The sequence below is a fragment of the Bacillus rossius genome, chromosome 12, assembly GCF_032445375.1.
Source record: "Bacillus rossius redtenbacheri isolate Brsri chromosome 12, Brsri_v3, whole genome shotgun sequence".
Classification (NCBI taxonomy): domain Eukaryota; kingdom Metazoa; phylum Arthropoda; class Insecta; order Phasmatodea; family Bacillidae; genus Bacillus; species Bacillus rossius.
This window is the reverse complement of record NC_086339.1, coordinates 51,973,584-51,990,133: the sequence shown is the minus strand read 5'-3', so window position 1 is coordinate 51,990,133 and position 16,550 is coordinate 51,973,584. Positions and strand designations below refer to the sequence as shown.

The 16,550-nt window shown below is 37.4% G+C and overlaps 1 protein-coding gene across 2 annotated transcripts; it reads right to left on the bottom strand.

Annotated features, from left to right (window-relative positions):
• Nucleotides 1–5,403: 5,403 nt before the first annotated feature.
• On the bottom strand, nucleotides 5,404–12,033 carry LOC134537941 (uncharacterized). 2 transcript variants are annotated; one of them, XM_063378934.1, is made up of 5 exons: nucleotides 10,938–11,562; nucleotides 9,362–9,571; nucleotides 8,967–9,238; nucleotides 7,638–7,774; nucleotides 5,404–6,186 (listed from the first exon to the last, which is right to left on the bottom strand). In XM_063378934.1, the coding sequence occupies exons 1-5, from the start codon at nucleotides 10,948–10,950 to the stop codon at nucleotides 5,961–5,963; spliced, it is 858 nt and encodes a 285-aa protein (XP_063235004.1). In that variant the 5' UTR covers nucleotides 10,951–11,562; the 3' UTR covers nucleotides 5,404–5,960. The 2 variants fall into 2 exon arrangements, with proteins under 2 accessions (XP_063235004.1, XP_063235003.1); XM_063378933.1 differs by lacking the exon at nucleotides 7,638–7,774 and adding an exon at nucleotides 11,610–12,033 and having other exon boundaries at nucleotides 5,407–6,186; nucleotides 10,938–11,080.
• Nucleotides 12,034–16,550: the final 4,517 nt, after the last annotated feature.

Sequence of the window (16,550 nt, the reverse complement as noted above, 5' to 3'; positions counted from 1 at the left end):
TACACAGTTATATAAATCATTTTTTTTTTAGAAAACGTTATGTTATAGCTTAACAAATTATCGGATGAATCCAATATCTTCGGTTTTTATGGCGTTTCTATCTCTGTAGCAAGAACACAAATAATGCACTTGCTTCCTCTGACTCCATTGTTACACTGGCATTGTTACACTGGCATCGTGACACTGGCATCGTGACACTGGCATTGTGACACTGGCATTGTTACACTGGTATTGTTAAACTGGTATTGTTACACTGGCATTGTGACACTGGCATTGTGACACTGGCATTGTTACACTGACATTGTTACATTGGCATTGTGACACTGGCATTGTGGCACTGGCATTGTGACACTGGCATTGTGACACTGGCATTGAGACACTGGCATTGTTACACTGGCATCGTGATACTGGCATTTTTACACTGGCATTGTGACACTGGCATCGTGACACTGGCATTGTTACACTGGCATTGTTGCACTGGCTTTGTGACACTGGAATTGTTACACTACCATCGTGACACTGGCATTGTTACATTGTCATTGTTACACTGGCATAGTAACACTGGCATTGTTACACTGGCATTGTTGCACTGGCATTGTGACACTGGCATTGTTACACAGGCATCGTGACACTGGCATTGTTACACTGTCATTGTGACACTGGCATTGTGACACTGGCATTGTTACACTGGCATTGTTACCTTGGCATTGTTACCTTGGCTTTGTTACACTGGTATTGTTACACTGGCATCGTGACACTGGCATTGTTACACTGGAATTATTACACTGCCATTGTGACACTGGCATTGTTGCACTGGCATTGTGACACTGGTATTGTTACACAGGTATTGTTACACAGGTATTGTTACACAGGTATTATTACACTGCCATTGTTACACTGCCATTGTTACACTGCCATTAGGAATGTGCGCGGAGTGGCTGGATCTCAGTGGCTCAGACAATCCTTGTGGGTTTCCTGTCCCGCCCAACCCACGCATGTGGCGTGTTAGTGGCCCGGTGTGAAGGAGCCTGAATAATCGGAGACAGGCGTGGGATATTTACCAACTTATGGTCTCAAGTACTGTTATTTCGTAGGTTAAACAACTTTTTTACTATAGGAAACACTAATACACGAATTAAATTAAATTATCTAAGTGACCATTAATATACTTACCCTACAATCGCCACCTTCATTCTAGCCGCACTTGTAACGAGGTGACGCCCCTTGGGAGGTGACACGTGATTGGCTCACCCCCTCTCCTTGTTTACAACTGGCTCACGCTTGTCGCAGGCGTGCCAAGAGCACTGCAGTGCTCATCCACGTCGAGCAGATGCATATGTGCTTCATATCTACTTTGCTGCCCTGACAATTCTCGAAATAATCATGGCTCTATACTAAAGATGGGCGTAGGAAAATTTCCCGTGTTAAATTCTTCTAAAGGAAAATTTGCGTGGAAAAATAAAATTACTTATTTTCCTGAATACTTTCTTTTTTACTAGTACCAAAATAGATTTATATAGTTAAAAATAGGTTGATACGCTAAACTATTATAATACAATCTCTATATTTCACCATAAATTATTTTCCAGAACACACATTATAATTTCTTTTTATACGTTTTAATGTCTCAGTTATACTTTGAAATTAACTTCTTTAATGCAGTTATCGAGATACATCCTTTGAACAGTACCGAATATCTCAACATGGTGGTGAAGACGGAAAGATGCCTTAAGCCCTTGTTGCGGGCGGCGAGAGGCGCGAGATACCTGGTGGGCGTGGCCAGGTCTGTCGACAGCCGCTGATGGACACCGGCGATTGGCTGATGGCATCTCCTTCTCCCCCCTCCTCCTGCTCTCACGGACACCTCGCCCCCGAGGCCGGACGGACAAATTGGCCTCGGCGCGATTCCAGACACGTCGCAATCACGGACAGCTTTTCTCCTCTCCTCGGCTTCCTTCGCCTCTCCCTCCCGTCCACAAGCATGTGTCTACTCACGCCATGTCTCTTATTCGTGCCGTGCGTTGAATTCCTGCGCGCTTGCTTGCAAACTCTCTCGGTTTATTTCAATTGCGTTGGCATCCTCGTGCGAGGTCCAGATCGCTTTCTCCGCCATGCGCCATTGTTTCGTAGATTATATGTAGGGACCGGAAAAATTCGCGGATTAAATGACCTCTAGGATAGCTTCCATTATCCTCTGCACATCTCAAGTAAACACGCGTGTTCATTGGGTACTAAATTGTGAGGCGTCTCCACTGGGTAGCTTGTGATTCGACGCTTCTTTGGTCGATAGTCTCTCATTGGCCAAGAGGGCTCCAGTTATACTGCGAGCCAATAGCAGAACCAGCAGAATTTTACCCATGTTTGAATTTCAGCATATCACGAAATGAATCCGCGAATTTTTCCGGTCTCTAATTATATGTAGAGCCACGGAATTTTTGCGCATTCATTTAGTCGCAAGCTAGAATGCAAACCTCCACACTGTCACACTGTGTTCATGATTGGACCGCAGTTATCTGGACACGCCCCTCTACGACCATGAGCCAACGATGCCCAGCTAGGAGAAAAGTAAGCGAATCAGGTTTGGCCAAATAACAAGGATAAAAATGTTCTCGCTAAGAAATCAACCAATGGAAAAGTAAACATGGGTCGAGCACACATATAACTTTGAATTCTATCCTGAGGCCAAAGGAATCCGCGAAATTTCCGGGACTCTAATTATAGCTATGGGTTGCAGAGGAGACTCGAAGCACATACACACCTGAACGTTGATGATTGGACTACAGTGCTTGTGATAGATGTATGAAAATTGCGTCCGGGCACAAAAAGTGGAAAAGTTGCCCGTTCGCTAGGATAGGTGGGAAAAATCGCGTCCCTGAAATGTGACCTCTTACCTCTTCTCCCGTGTGACTCACTTATGAGGTACAAAATTATACTTTTGTTATCATCATTACCAGGAGGTAGCTGGGTATGTGAGTAGACAAATACTTTGTGATGTATCAATTGACTATAACCTGGAATGAGAAAGGCAAATAGTGTGCTGTGTTGAAAAGATATCAGCATACCTACAAATAAAAAGGATACAAATGAGAAAATGACAGCATTGTAATTAAGTGTTCACAATAAATATTCTTTTTTGTCCTTTTTACAAGGAAAATATTTGGAGACTCAGTTGCCAACGATTTCACTCGTAGAACTGCAATGCAAGGATATCGTTGGCAACTTGTGGCGAGCCCGCCACTTGATAAGCCTTTTGGTAATTTTTTTATTTTAGTTTATATTGCCTTAATTTAATTTATACTTCTTTCCAGGAATATACTTATATGGCGCGCTATATATTATGGTAATTTTAGCCTCCAGTTGGCAATAACATTTCAGAAACTTTGTGAACATTCGGCCGGCAGTAAAACATGTGAAGTGTATTTAAGTATATATTTTTATAGTTAAATTTTATATAATGTTGGCAGGCTTTCACGGCCATTGTCTAAAGTAGCTTGGCTACAACCCAGAAGCCAAGCTACTTTAAATTTTATATGTTTACGTATAGTAGATGTATATAGTATGTATGAGGACAGGGGAGGAGGGAGGGGGATTCGGGGATTATGTCACTTCCTTTGACCATGCACACAAGAAAAAGTGTCCCGTTACGTTCATCAGCCATGTACGCACGAAAAAATGTCCCGTTACAGTAGTTGGAAATAGGGGGTTCAAGAACAGGCGCAGGAGCCAGGAGCCGGCCGCCATCTTGGATGACGTCATCGGCGGCCATCTTGGATGACGTCATCATGACCTTTGACCTTGACCTTTGACCTTGCCAATCTATGCTAATCTATGCCAATCTATGCCAATCTACGCTAATCTATGCCAATCTATGCTAATCTATGCCAATCTATGCTAATCCGTATGCTAATCTATGCTAATCTGTATGCTAATCTATGCTAATCTGTATGCCAATCCATGCTAATCCATCCGCCATTTTGTATTTCTAGAAATTTCCACCAACTTCGAATCGTGACGTCACCGTTGCACTTTGTGTCACGGACGCCATCTTGGATTTGAATTTTTTTTTCGAACTTTGAAATTCGATGTAAACATCAACCGCCATCTTGTTTTCGTCTGCTGGTGGCCGCCGTCTTGTTTTCGTCTGCTGGTGGCCGCCATCTTGTTTCGTCTGCTGCAGGCCGCCATCTTGTTCCGTCTGCTGGAGGCAGCCATCTTGCGACGTTATATAGTTCTGTTGGTCGCCACCAGATAGCAGCAGGGATTATTTTATTTTTTTTCTTTAACTAAAATAATTTCAGTGCCGAGGCTGGGATTCGATCCATGTGACGTGAAAACGTCCAGGATGTCGTGGTTACGAGGCGGACACCTTGACCACTAGACCACGAGACCAATTGGGATATGGTGGAATAAATAATCTATATATGCCACGTACTGACGTCAAGTTTTATGATAAAAGGGGGAAGGGTGTCTTTGCCTTCCCAAATGCATGAAATTCAAATTATTATTATACCATCGCCATCTTTAATTCCAGCACAGACTACCAGATGGCGCCAAATTCAAATATTAGTTAGGGAGTCGGCAGGCAGGTGTCGCATGCCGCTATCTTGGTTCTCAAGTTGGCTGGTAGATGTCGCTAGTATCGCGCGCCAAATTTAAAAATTAGTTGCCAGAGGCGCCGCCATCTTGGTTCTCAAGTTGGCTGGTAGATGTCGCTAGTATCGCGCGCCAAATTCAAAAATTAGTTGCCAGAGGCGCCGCCATCTTGGTTCTCAAGTTGGCTGGTAGATGTCGCTAGTATCGCGCGCCAAATTCAAAAATTAGTTGCCAGAGGCGCCGCCATCTTGGTTCTCAAGTTGGCTGGTAGATGTCGCTAGTATCGCGCGCCAAATTCAAAAATTAGTTGCCAGAGGCGCCGCCCTCTTGGTTCTCAAGTTGGCTGGTAGATGGCGCTACCGTCGCCATATTTTAGTTCATACAATCGATACCAGATGACGCCACCATTGCTATAGTCCATCCACGGTAACCTCCTACTTTTCTGAAGCCCTGCTTTTCACCGGATCTACTTTAATGTCACTATGTATCCTTCCGCCGTATGTAAACAAAAACATTGCCATGTGACAAATGTCAAATGGTTTGTTTACAATCACCAGCTGTCAAAACAATGTGTGTGTGTGTATGTATGTATATATATATATATAAGTAATTTGAATATGATCTAAGTATACATGTATATGTGCATAACATTTATGATACCCAATGGTAAAAATATTAAAAAATAAGTTTGTTAGCTAAAGAAATAACATATAATTTAAAGTAAATTTTTAGGAGAACATATAAATTTACAACATTTGTGTAAGCAATAAATATCATCCTTTAGTACAGTTCAACACAGTTTTCTGCATCTGAAAAAAAAAAAGTATTGTAAATTATACATATGGCTGTCCATCTAAGCAATCTGGAAAAGACTAAGGATTGAAGGTTTAATAAAATTAACAAATTCAGATGAAAACATTTAAAAATGAATTTTCTTCTTTTATTTAATAAACCCCTACCATTTTGCCGGTTAAGGCCACAAATAAAAATATGGTTATATACATTTTCCTGAGTATACTTATTAGACAAAATCGTAATTTTATGAACAGTAAAATTGTGGTAAAGAATTGACAGTAATTTCTATACCACTTATATGCATTATTTATTTGTGGCCCTGGATGGGGACTGGCTTTTTGTTTTCCAAGTAAGTTCACTGAAAAATGAAGAGACACAACAAAATAAAATGTTTCACATACACCTATACGAATCCAGAAATGAAATTTATTATTAATTTTATAATATGTGTAATATAAAGTTAATACATAAAGTTCCAGTAATCAACATACTTAATGGGAATGCATAAAAGAAAAAAAAATGTTTCAAACCCCAATACTTACAGTTGCCCAGGTGTTTATTACATACAGACCTCAATAAGAACACCCGGGTAAATCATCAAGAGGAACTGCCAGTACTTCACTGTCTCCATCTACTTGCTGTGTCGTAACCTCAAATTCTTCGCTGTCACTGTCTTCACTTGAACTATCCTCGCCGAGGTGGATGATGAGTGGAGGAATGGTGCCGCTGTCTATGTGGACTTCTCTCTCCCAGTCTGCTTGAATTAGCTTCTCCACGTGATCCACACACCTCGCCCATCTAAAAAAATTAATGTATACAGTAAAACCTCTATATAAATGACCTGTTTATAGCAAAAACCACTCTATAACAAAATATGTTTGTTTCTGTCAAAACGGCATAGTAAACAATGCATGGCATGTTCTTTATTACATACAATTTTGAACTCACTCCACAAGAAACTATTTTTAAACACAACAAAACTCATTTAATGTGTTTTCCTCAACTATCAAAGCTATTATTTAATACTTGAAGTAACATGTTTTGTTTTATGTTATCTGAAAAAAAAAAATTGAGTGGTTTATTCAAGATATAATAAAGCTGTAAATATTTTCTATGTTATCAATAAAGGCTTAGAATGCATATGATAAAATATTTATTTCATAACTTTTGTGTTTGTTTTTGGTTAAAATTTGTCCCAGACAAAAACAGTGAGATATAGCGAAAATTTAATTTTTTGAATAGTTTTGATGATTTACTGTATATGTATTTCACTATAATAACATAACTTTTGAAAATACTAATGTGCAAGAACTACATGTGTAAATACCTATTCAAGTTCGCTAGATGAAAATATTCAAAATTCTCTACGTTGAAATTTTATCTGAATATTGAAATCTGCCTACAGCACTGAACCCACCATAACTCTAAGTCATTGACACAAGATTAAGCATAACAGAAAGTAATATCACAATTACTAATAAATACAAAACTATTTATGGAAATGAAACAATTGCAAATGGACTGCAATTACAAAAAAAAAACCTTGCAAATAAGTCACCACTGTTAGATCTAGAAACTACACAAATATGTATGAATCACATGGGAATAAAATTACAAACACAAACACGAACACAAACACGAACACAAACACAAACATGCAACACATTTTCAAAACGACAACTACACAAATTCAAACCACTTATTTTTACCAATTGTTTTAAAACTGTATTACTGGTATATGAATATACACAAAATGATAATCACACTCTACACACACTAGCACACAAAGTTATCAAAAGGAATGGTAGGACCAGGCTGCTAGGCAACAATACTTACGTATTATGTAAAAATGTATGGTAAGGGTTTTGCTGAAGCTTGAGGAATGTTCTACAGGAAAATAAAACAATTTCTACTTCAAAAGGAATACCCCATTGGTCATGCAACATGAAAATACCTCTCTGGTGTGGAAGCATCAAGAGCCTCTTTCCAGATGGCTGCAACTGCATCATTGTCAAATCTCTTGGCCCGCCCCACGTTACTATTGTAATGGTGTTTACATTGAGCCCAAACTAGTTCGATTGCATTATAGTGGCAGTGATAGGGTGGGAGTCGTAGAATTTTGTGGCCATAGTTACAAGCCAACTCGTCTACCTCATATCTGAAAAGTGTGTTAGAACAAGGCGTATACGTAATTTTTTGCAACTATCTCACTTTTAAAGAAATGCTGTAAAAAAAACGAAATAATATACCGTATTCGGGGCTTGTTTTGTTTAGCTATTCTCAGCAGCTCCACTTTCAACAAATTATTTTCATGTTTTATCTCATTCTTCTCCAGCCACGCGATCAGTGCATCCTTGGTCCAGTTCGTTGTAGGTGTTTTCTCAACCTACGTTATGCCAACATTTAACTAAATACTCAAGTAGCTGATAAGAATTCATGACAGTAGAACCCTGTTACAATTTTACTGCTTATAAAGTTTTCCTGCCTATAATGTATTATTTTTCAAGTCCAATATTTTCCCTATAAGGACAATGTATTTAATTCCTGGATATAATGTTTCACAAATTATGCGTTTCGTGCTTGTAATGTTCACTTCATAAAATTTTAGAAGACGAAAAAAATTAAAAGCCTTTGTCTATACTGTCTATGTATATGTGTATGTTAGCAGTTAACTGCCTGTTGACACCCTTGGAAAACAAATAAATTCATAAATTTTTAGCCATTCTGTGTGTTTTCAAATGTATTCACTTAAATCACATGTTCAAGTGGCAAAAGAACTGGACTTAAGCATTTCCACTGTAAACACTGTCGTGAATTATGACAATTATACAGAAATGAGACAATTTTACAGCAATGAGACAATGTGTAAGTAAAGACAAAGCAGATAGAAGCTGGAAGCACCATGATGTTAAAGAAAAATTGTTTTTGGCTTGCTACAAGCAAATTGGAGCATCAAATATATCTTTATGCAGCTTGTTGAGTCCATTGGCAATAAATCCACACTAAAAAGTACTAAATTGAATTTCCTGCTTATGTTTTTTTTTTCTTGTAGCCCCTTAAAAACAAATTATAACAGGGTTCTACTGTACTTATGCAAAGCAAACATGTGTTTTGGCATATTGTCGTAATGAATTTCTAAATTTAACAAAGCATGTTAGTTTAGTGACTAGAAATTTTTTTGAAAATATTATTTTAATTTATTAAGTAGGGCAACAGAGCATTCATAAAGTGGGTCCTTTTACCAAACAAGTAATTATGTCATTTTCAAATGCTATTTGCAATAAAAAATTTTTATTTGGTATTTCAAACCCTCTACTAAATTAGTTTGCACTATGATGTAATTCAATTACATTATATATATATATATATATATATATATATATATATATATCTGTGTGTGTGTAATCAATTTCAGCTCAAACATTATAGTTTAAAAAAATGTAGTGTAGGCATACTATTAAGATAACAATTATTGCTGGCAAAATGTATTAGTCTCGAATATTCGTACTTATACACATGTAAATTTTTCACATTACAATTTGAGCAATAAAAAGACACTGCTTTACCATTGCACATACCTGGGTGCTGTGATATGAAGCATTGTCCATTATAATGACACTGGGTTCCTCCAGATGCACCAACATGTCTTCAAACCACATCAAGAAAGTTTCCCCATTCATCTCGCCATGGTAGTCTGCAGTCTTCTGACCTGAAACAAAAAGTAATCCTGCTCCTGGCACAAAGCCAGTGCGCCCTCCAGCATTAACAACAATAAACCTTTTACCATCTCCAACAGTACGTCTCTTCGCAGATTGTAGACTCTTGTCCTGCCATGACTTTGATACAGTTCCTGAAAAATATATGAAATGGAAATGAAATACTTTGTATTGGACCACAGAACAAATTTTCAAATAAATTAATGCCTTGCCTCTCTGGAAAATCCATGTTTCATCAATAAATATGAAATTGGCACCTCTTTCTTTTTCTTCTTTATACTTTCTCAAGAAATCTATTCGCTTCAATACTATGTTTTCATTCTCTATCAAAGCTTTTCGTCCATCAACAGTTGTCCATGAAAATCCCATCTTCTTTAACAATTTATGAAGACTTGATCTTCCACCATAATAATCTATTTGTCTTTCCCTGATTTCTTTCAAAATGGTGTCGACTGTAACATTCAAACCTGTAAATTTATTGCATACATTAACAATACATGAAATAACAGAGGTACACAAAACTAAGCGAAACCACAACCCCGTAGAAGATAATTTAAGTGCACAATTTACATTTATTAAATAGTTTTAATAAACTTACATTTCAAAAATACTTTTAAATTAATTTAAATTTTGTAGTTTGCTTAGAGGAATTCTACATTGCAGTATTTTTGTCTGCAATGATATGACGATTATATTGCGCGTTTGTATTGAAGTTGTGTAAAACATTATTATTTCAGCATTCAATTTAGCAATCAATAAGTTACAAGCTCTACACTGTGTTATAGGTAAATGTTTTGTATCGTGTATCCCATGTGATCCCTAGATCTTTATGCATGAACCTGTACATCCTATTGATCGTGTGGTGCATGCTTTTTTTCATTTATTCAGATCAAAGATCCTGAACATAATCAAATATTGTGGTATAGCAAGAATAATTATCATAAGTTTAATAAAACATATATATTTTCATTATTATTCAACTTTAAATCATAACTCATTACTACATCACAGGTTTTTAGTTTTGGTTTTGTACAGGATTTTTAAACGTAATAAATTAGAAAAGCAAGCATCATCAATCACAGGATCAATATTTGCAGGATCATGCGATCAGGATCAATGTATCGAATCGGATACGCGATACTAAACTTTTACTGTTTTATAACCTTCTGTTACTTCATACACTAACACACAGTTTGTCTGGCTAAGTTGTGTTTTCATATGATACTTCATTACAATGAAGTAGGCCTATTGTTTATAAAATAACAATACCCCTATATTTTCTAAAGGGTTAGGCGGGGCATGACACTATTTTGCAATAGAATATATATTGTACTGGACCCTGCCACACAGTACAATTTAGTCAATTAAGTATCCCAATTTTTTTTTTAATAACCATGCTTGCTTAGACCACAACTCACTAATTTGTAACCAATTACTGCTAAAGCGCACAACTGGACATTATTGATACTGGAAATAGTCATTATTTAACCTTCTGATACATCATAAAAGTTGAGGTTATTTAATATGTATACTGTGTATAACGATATAAACATTACTTGTAGTTTTAGAATGTAAAAATTTTCTTTCTATCTTTAACCTAACCTTAAAAGGACGTGTACCTATTTCATATGTTGCACAATATTCTATATATCAATACCATATCAATAAAGAAACCTAACAAACCACCCAAAAATGTTAAGTATTTTTAAAGGACAGATGATATCGGGAAATAAACTGAACCGGTCAATCTGCATATGGATATATGAAATGAATACAATTAAGTAGGGCCTACCCCAGTGATATTGAAACTACTCTTCAGTATCAAATTTTTACCTTCAGCGTACATCCTGTAAATTGCATTCCTGATTGCGTTTACTGTGAAATCGTCGACTGTGTCAAGTGACTTTCCTTCCTGTGGCCTTTTTTTCCTCTTTTTTCCTGGTGTTGAAACTTCTTCAATGTCTTTCTTGTAGTACCTAACCAAAAAAAAAAAACATTTGTCATAACACTTTTCCGGGGACCCGTTCACAATACGCAGTTAGGCAGTGTTCCAAATATGGCATTTTGTCACAAATATTTGCTTTGTGGTCACTAAATGGAAACATGACAGACTTTGTCCACGAAATTAATGAAGTGTTTTTTTATTTATTTTGTGATCTCCCAAACAGATGAAAAACTAATTAAATGCAAATTATAAAATCACTCCCTTATGTTATAGTTAAACCTATCATAAAGTTTATAAACATCGTTATAAACAAACGTGTATCACACCCATAAAAATACTTGAAAGTGCCTATATTGTTATTGTTAGGACCTGAGTAGGCCTAATATGATTTTAGGTTAACTTTTCAACAGAGACGCCACATGGCGGTGTTGTCTCACACCAAAAAATATAAATTGGAAATAAAACACAAAAAACCTCGTGAGTTAAAACACAGGCCGACAATACTTAGGACACAGTCGATATTTTTTTTACGTGCATGAAAACGAAAAAAGCCTACTTACTTGAGAACAGTTGACTTTGCGATGTTGAGAAGAAACGCGGTCGTCTGCGTAACGTCACATTTCTTCAAGTCGCCTTTTTTAATTAAAACATATAAGTTCTGAGCGACGTTAATGATGTCCATCTGACGCTGCGAAGAAGTAGCTTTCCCCATTCCGGAACCAATTACCATTACAGCAATCACAAGAACCACACAAAATATCAAAACGATAACAAATTCCATCATTACAATAGTAGATAATAAATAATATAACAAAGTTAAAATACACAATATTAACACAAAATCCTGAAACACAAACTGTACGTTATTTCACGGTCAGTAATATATTAAAACACACTGCAATATGGCGTAATCTGTGCAGACTGCAAACGGCTGAAAGAGAAAACAATCAAGTGACTATTAACATTATTAATGCGCGACCACGGTTTCGGCACGTAATATTTTTTTACCGTTAACATAACGTTTTTATTTCACCAAAGATTTAAAAAAATGTTCAAACTTAACAAATACCCACACAAATTCTTAAATACACGCGGAAAGTCAAAAAATATATATTTTGGCTATGGAACTATTTCGTTCTAATCATTGCCAACACACCACTTCTCTCACTGTTTCATTTACACACATGCGAGATCATTAATATTAATAATATTGTACATAGATAGTTACTTTTTTTGTAAAATTATATTTAACATCATTATACGGTAATTTAGTGTTAATGCATGTTTAATATGCATATGATGGAAAGTATTTTTGCAAACGAACCAAACATGCTGCATCCTGGTGTGTTTTTTCAAAGGTTCGTTTAAAAAAGTTGGAGGTTACCGTGGATGGACTATATCTTTAGTTCCTAGTGTTGCTACCAGAGTGTGCCACCGTCGCCATCTTTAATTCTTAAAGTTACCGCCGGAGCGCGTCACCGTCGCCATCTTTAATTCTTAAAGTTACTGCCGGATGGCGCCAAGTGTTATGTAGTCAGTCTAGACAAGTCGGGAACGAGTCGAGACAAGTCTAGACAGTCGAGACAAGTCGGGGGGACAAGACGAGACAAGTCGGTAGCCTGTATTCACCAAGTTCTCTGTTGCCGTCACAGCCACCTGGGTATCTGACGAGTCCTAATTAATATACCTGTACACATCCTACCTCTATGACTTCTACAAACAGACTGACCATACCTACTCCAAAAGGACATGTATATATATATATTACACCCACATACAAAAATAAATTAACCAACGCTGAAACAAATTTCCCAACATTAATTACAAGAAAAAAAGTCAGGTAAGATACTGTATTTCGTCTATAATTTTATAAATTATGATAGAGTATTTATAAAATATTGGTGTTGTGCAGAGTCTCTCTCTCTTCTTCTCGTAGAGGTGGAAGACATCTCGAAGGTAGTGTTAGAATTTATGTATTAAGGCAATCACTCTAGCTGAGGAGGTTAATAACTTATAGTTACAATTCAATAATAGCGGCAATTAAATGTTTTGAAATTAAAGCAAACAACGTAAAATGTTAAACACATATTTATTTAAATCTTATTACAAACAGCAAGGGGTAAGAACAATCGATTATTTAAAAGAAGTAAATAACAAGTAATAAAAGTACATAATATTCACACACTGCACATCATAGTGACAAAGTCAACATTAACTCGAGGCCCAATTATACATAGTAGTATGGGTGGTCGAATAGCCAGAATTTAAGTAGCTGAACATTACAATGGACGCAATGGAATTTTCCAGGATGCTGAATGTCAGACTGGTTGTAACAACCTTTGGTGTCGTAGTACACACAAATTTATAATTCGTCATCATCACTATCCCCCAAGCCACTATCCGTTCCTTCATCCACATCTTCGTTCGCCTCTTGCGCTTCCTTTGCGGCCTCGATGCAGGTCATAACAGCCTGATATAAATAGGTAATAAATTCCTCTTCCTCAGGGAACTCAGCGAGAATGTTGAGGGTGGAGGATGTAAGGTGGTAATGTATATCATTAAAGTCCATACCTATGTAGCGACGTACTACCTCCATTACAAATTCCCGAACATCGTCCATCGTAACACTGTTTAAATTACAATCGCAAACACTCTCCGCGTAAACACTGGTGGAAGCCATGTTGACTGGAGCTTGGTCAAAGCAGAATGAATTCTATACCTACCACGTTAGCATGGAGATGTCGTCAGAGCCCCCCACACCACTGGGCGGCAGTTACGGTGACTCCAGAACTCGCTCGAAATATCCTGCACAACACATTCCAAAAACATGACGTAGCCTATGGTTGACGGCACAAACACCCTGAGTGGCTCTGTGTGTTTCCTCCTGCCCGAACACGCGCTGCTGTGAAAACCTCTTCCCAAGCACAGACGTCACTCCCGCAGCAGACAAAACAGGCGTATGCTACAGGAGCTAGAACAATTGAATAACCAAATATATTTAGACTACCCAACTACATAAATGACATGAGATAATTCCTGTGCGATAATCGTACTTTAAATGTTGTAATGTATGTATAAACATTAATCATTCCGAAGTACTTGAAAATAAAAAAAATGTAAGTGAGGTGTTATTCACCTTTAGCGCTTCTCGATTTCTGTGTCTGCTACCCACGAATTAAATTGAGACGGGAAACCCCACCATTTCACAAAAGACCGGCCATTTCTTCGTTTGAGAACTTTCTCCACCAAATATGTGTCCGGATACATCGTAGGCTGGATCTCTTCAGCATAGAAGCCACCACGAATAGGCTTGTGGTCCAAGTCTTCGAGGTAGTAGGTCCTGGGTTCCGATTCACGAACGTGTGTCACACGGAAAAGTTCAGAACTCCAATTCGCCGTGAAACCTTTCTCAAAGACACCTTTCTGCTTGGAAATTCTCACAATGTCACCAACATTAGCTTTATGCTTGCGTGTATCTTTCTTCTTCGTGTTGGTGAATACAGTCCCAAGTAGACGATCATCCTTTACATCTTTAGGCTTCATTTTCGTGGTAGAATGCACTGTGGAATTATATTCACAAATGCCACCTGCTTATTGGCTACTGACTCGTGATACCTGTCAACTGGGGCGCTTGCGATTCGATGCTTTTTTGGTTGAAGGTTTTTCATTGGCTCAAAGTCCTTCAGATAAACTGTGAACCAATCAGTCCAGTCACGTGTACCGTTGTTGTCCCCCCGCCTAGCTGGCGGCCTCCAACATTCTAACGAGGTGATCAACCATCCAAGCCCTAAGCATGTTCGCATTGTGTCTTGAGATCGGACCTGGACATCCAAGTTACATAGAGTATAATATACTCTGAAATACATAATAAAGAGAAAATTGATATAAATAACATTATACTTTGCTTAATAGTTCCAGAAGTAATGAACGCACTGCTTGACCAGTGACAGGTGTAACTAAATATTAAATATATTTTATATTTTATTTTCCATTACCTTTCGTGGAATTTATTAATCATTCACTCTACGAAAAACAACTCAAGACAATATACCCGACCATCGAATTAAATACAGTACCGCTATGCCTTACATGAAAGTCTAATTATTCGATAATCTGAATAACCTATAAATCGTTCATGTACAAAGCCACACATACAGGCCAATTGTCTATGGACCATGAGACCGAGTCATGACAATATCAGACGTATAGGTTAGAATTTTCAGAACCGCAGGACCTTCTTCGTCTTTAGATAATTACAGTCATTTAGACCATCATGAAATTTTAATACATACTAAAGGACCAAGCGACCTTGAAAAATATTTTAGTAACACCAAGAGGTTTTGAACTAGTAAATATTCAGTCACTACATATTTTACTATGCGCAATCAACAAAAAGGAAGCACCATCAACGAAAAGGCAGCACATTTGTAAACACCATCAACAAAAAGGAAGCACAATCGGAAGCACATTCATAGAAAAGGAAGCACAATCGGAAGCACAATCACAAAAAGGAAGCACATTTGGAAGCACAATCACAAAAAGGAAGCACATTTGGAAGCACAATCCACAAAAAGGAAGCACATTTGGAAGCACATTCAACGAAAAAGGAAGCACAATCATAGAAACAACGCACAATCGGAAGCACAATCAACAAACAGGAAGCACATTTTGGAAGCACCATCAACAAAAAGGAAGCACATTTTGGAAGCACCATCAAAAAGGCAGCACATTTTGGAAGCACAATCAAAAAAGGCAGCACATTTGGAAGCACCATCAACAAAAGAAGGAAGCACATTTTGGAAGCACAATCAAAAAAGGCAGCACATTTGGAAGCACCATCAACAAAAAGAAGGAAGCACATTTTGGAAGCACCATCAAAAGGCAGCACATTTGGTAACACAAGTTACGAGAACTAAGCCTTAGTTAGAAATCAGAATGCAAGTAATAAAAACATTAAATTTTTACTTTTGATATTTAATTTATTTCTTAAGATTATACAAATAGAAGTAAAATAAGCCATTATTGTATGTAGCCAGCTTTCCTCAGTTCTTCGAGTATGAAGGATATTTCTTTTATGCACGAATAGTTTCCTGCACAAAGCGAGCCATGTAGAAGTCTTAGCCGGTCAACCAATAAGTTTGGATCTTTCCACGATGTGTAATAAATCTCTTCTACCACCATCTCACTTGCTTGTTTATTATAAATACTTTTAATATCACAATCGTCCCAGTGATCATAATAAGCGTTATCAGATTTATTTATTATAACACATCGTTTCCATCATTTCGGTCTCAGGACACAGTTACATTCTTCGATCTTGTCAGCTTTAGGTGCTTCATCACAGTCTATGCTTTTGTCAACAGCCTCAGAGTCACTGTTACAATCACTGTAGAAGACATCCTCTTCACCCAGATTACCATATGAATTCGATATCGATGATGTCGAAGTGCTATTATCGTCTTCATGCTTCCTTTTTAGGAGTCCATCATTTTTACAAAGTA

Excerpts from the sequence above, each read along its gene's own strand:
- LOC134537941 (XM_063378933.1), bottom strand. The coding sequence starts at position 11,833 with ATGATGGAATTTGTTATCGTTTTGATATTTTGTGTGGTTCTTGTGATT. Across the intron at positions 9,239-9,361 it reads TAAAGAAGAAAAAGAAAGAG|GAACTGTATCAAAGTCATGG; the intron begins GTGCCAATTTCA and ends TATATTTTTCAG. Across the intron at positions 6,187-8,966 it reads CTTCATATCACAGCACCCAG|ATGGGCGAGGTGTGTGGATC; the intron begins GTATGTGCAATG and ends TAATTTTTTTAG.